At 32.5% G+C, this 677-nt stretch overlaps 1 protein-coding gene across 1 annotated transcript in view; it reads left to right on the forward strand.

Annotated features, from left to right (window-relative positions):
- LOC107642169 (heavy metal-associated isoprenylated plant protein 21) overlaps positions 1 to 494 on the forward strand; it is a 1,339-nt gene extending 845 nt beyond the window's left edge. Inside the window, exon 3 of the mRNA XM_016345474.2 lies at positions 120 to 494. Within this exon, the coding sequence (XP_016200960.1) occupies positions 120 to 415 (296 nt within the window). The 3' untranslated portion in view covers positions 416 to 494. The remainder of the gene's footprint in view (positions 1 to 119) is intronic.

A 677-nucleotide genomic window follows, 5' to 3' on the forward strand; every position in this document is an offset into this window, starting at 1 on the left:
TGATAGATATTTAAAAAAAAGGTGTAGCATGTTAAACTACCCATAATAGACTTGTATAGATTAGCAAATAATGATGTTTTTATGCATAATTAGTTATTAATTGTGTGGATACATGGCAGGAGTAAAATCAGTGGAAGTGAACAGAGAAGAAAGCCATGTGGTAGTGAGTGGATATGTAGATCCAAACAAGGTGTTAAAGAGAGTTCGGAGCACCGGAAAAGTAAGAGCAAAGTTCTGGCCATATGTGGAGCAGCACCTTGTCTCTTATCCTTATGCCACCGGTGCTTATTCCAAAAGGGCTCCCTCTGGCTATGTCCGCAATGTTGATCAAGCTTTTCCTTCTTCTCATGATCCTCAAGACAAAGTTGCTGACTTTTTCAGCGATGAAAATGTCCATGCATGCTCTATCATGTAATCCTCATATATATCTAATTATTATTAATAATATTGTTGTAAGACAAAATTATTACACTGATTTCATCTTCATTTGTATGCTGTTACTGTGCAACAACACTGCTTAAACTGCCCTCATAGCATATAATGTTTACAAAAAGAGATATTTTTTTTGAAATTAAAGAAAAATTTAATTTTAATTTATTGACCGTGGTAAAATCATTCTCAACAAGAATTACGCGATTTATTTTTTAAATAATAAATTTAAAAATTAATTACTTCTA

Source organism: Arachis ipaensis, chromosome B05 (assembly GCF_000816755.2).
Source record: "Arachis ipaensis cultivar K30076 chromosome B05, Araip1.1, whole genome shotgun sequence".
In the NCBI taxonomy this organism is placed as follows: domain Eukaryota; kingdom Viridiplantae; phylum Streptophyta; class Magnoliopsida; order Fabales; family Fabaceae; genus Arachis; species Arachis ipaensis.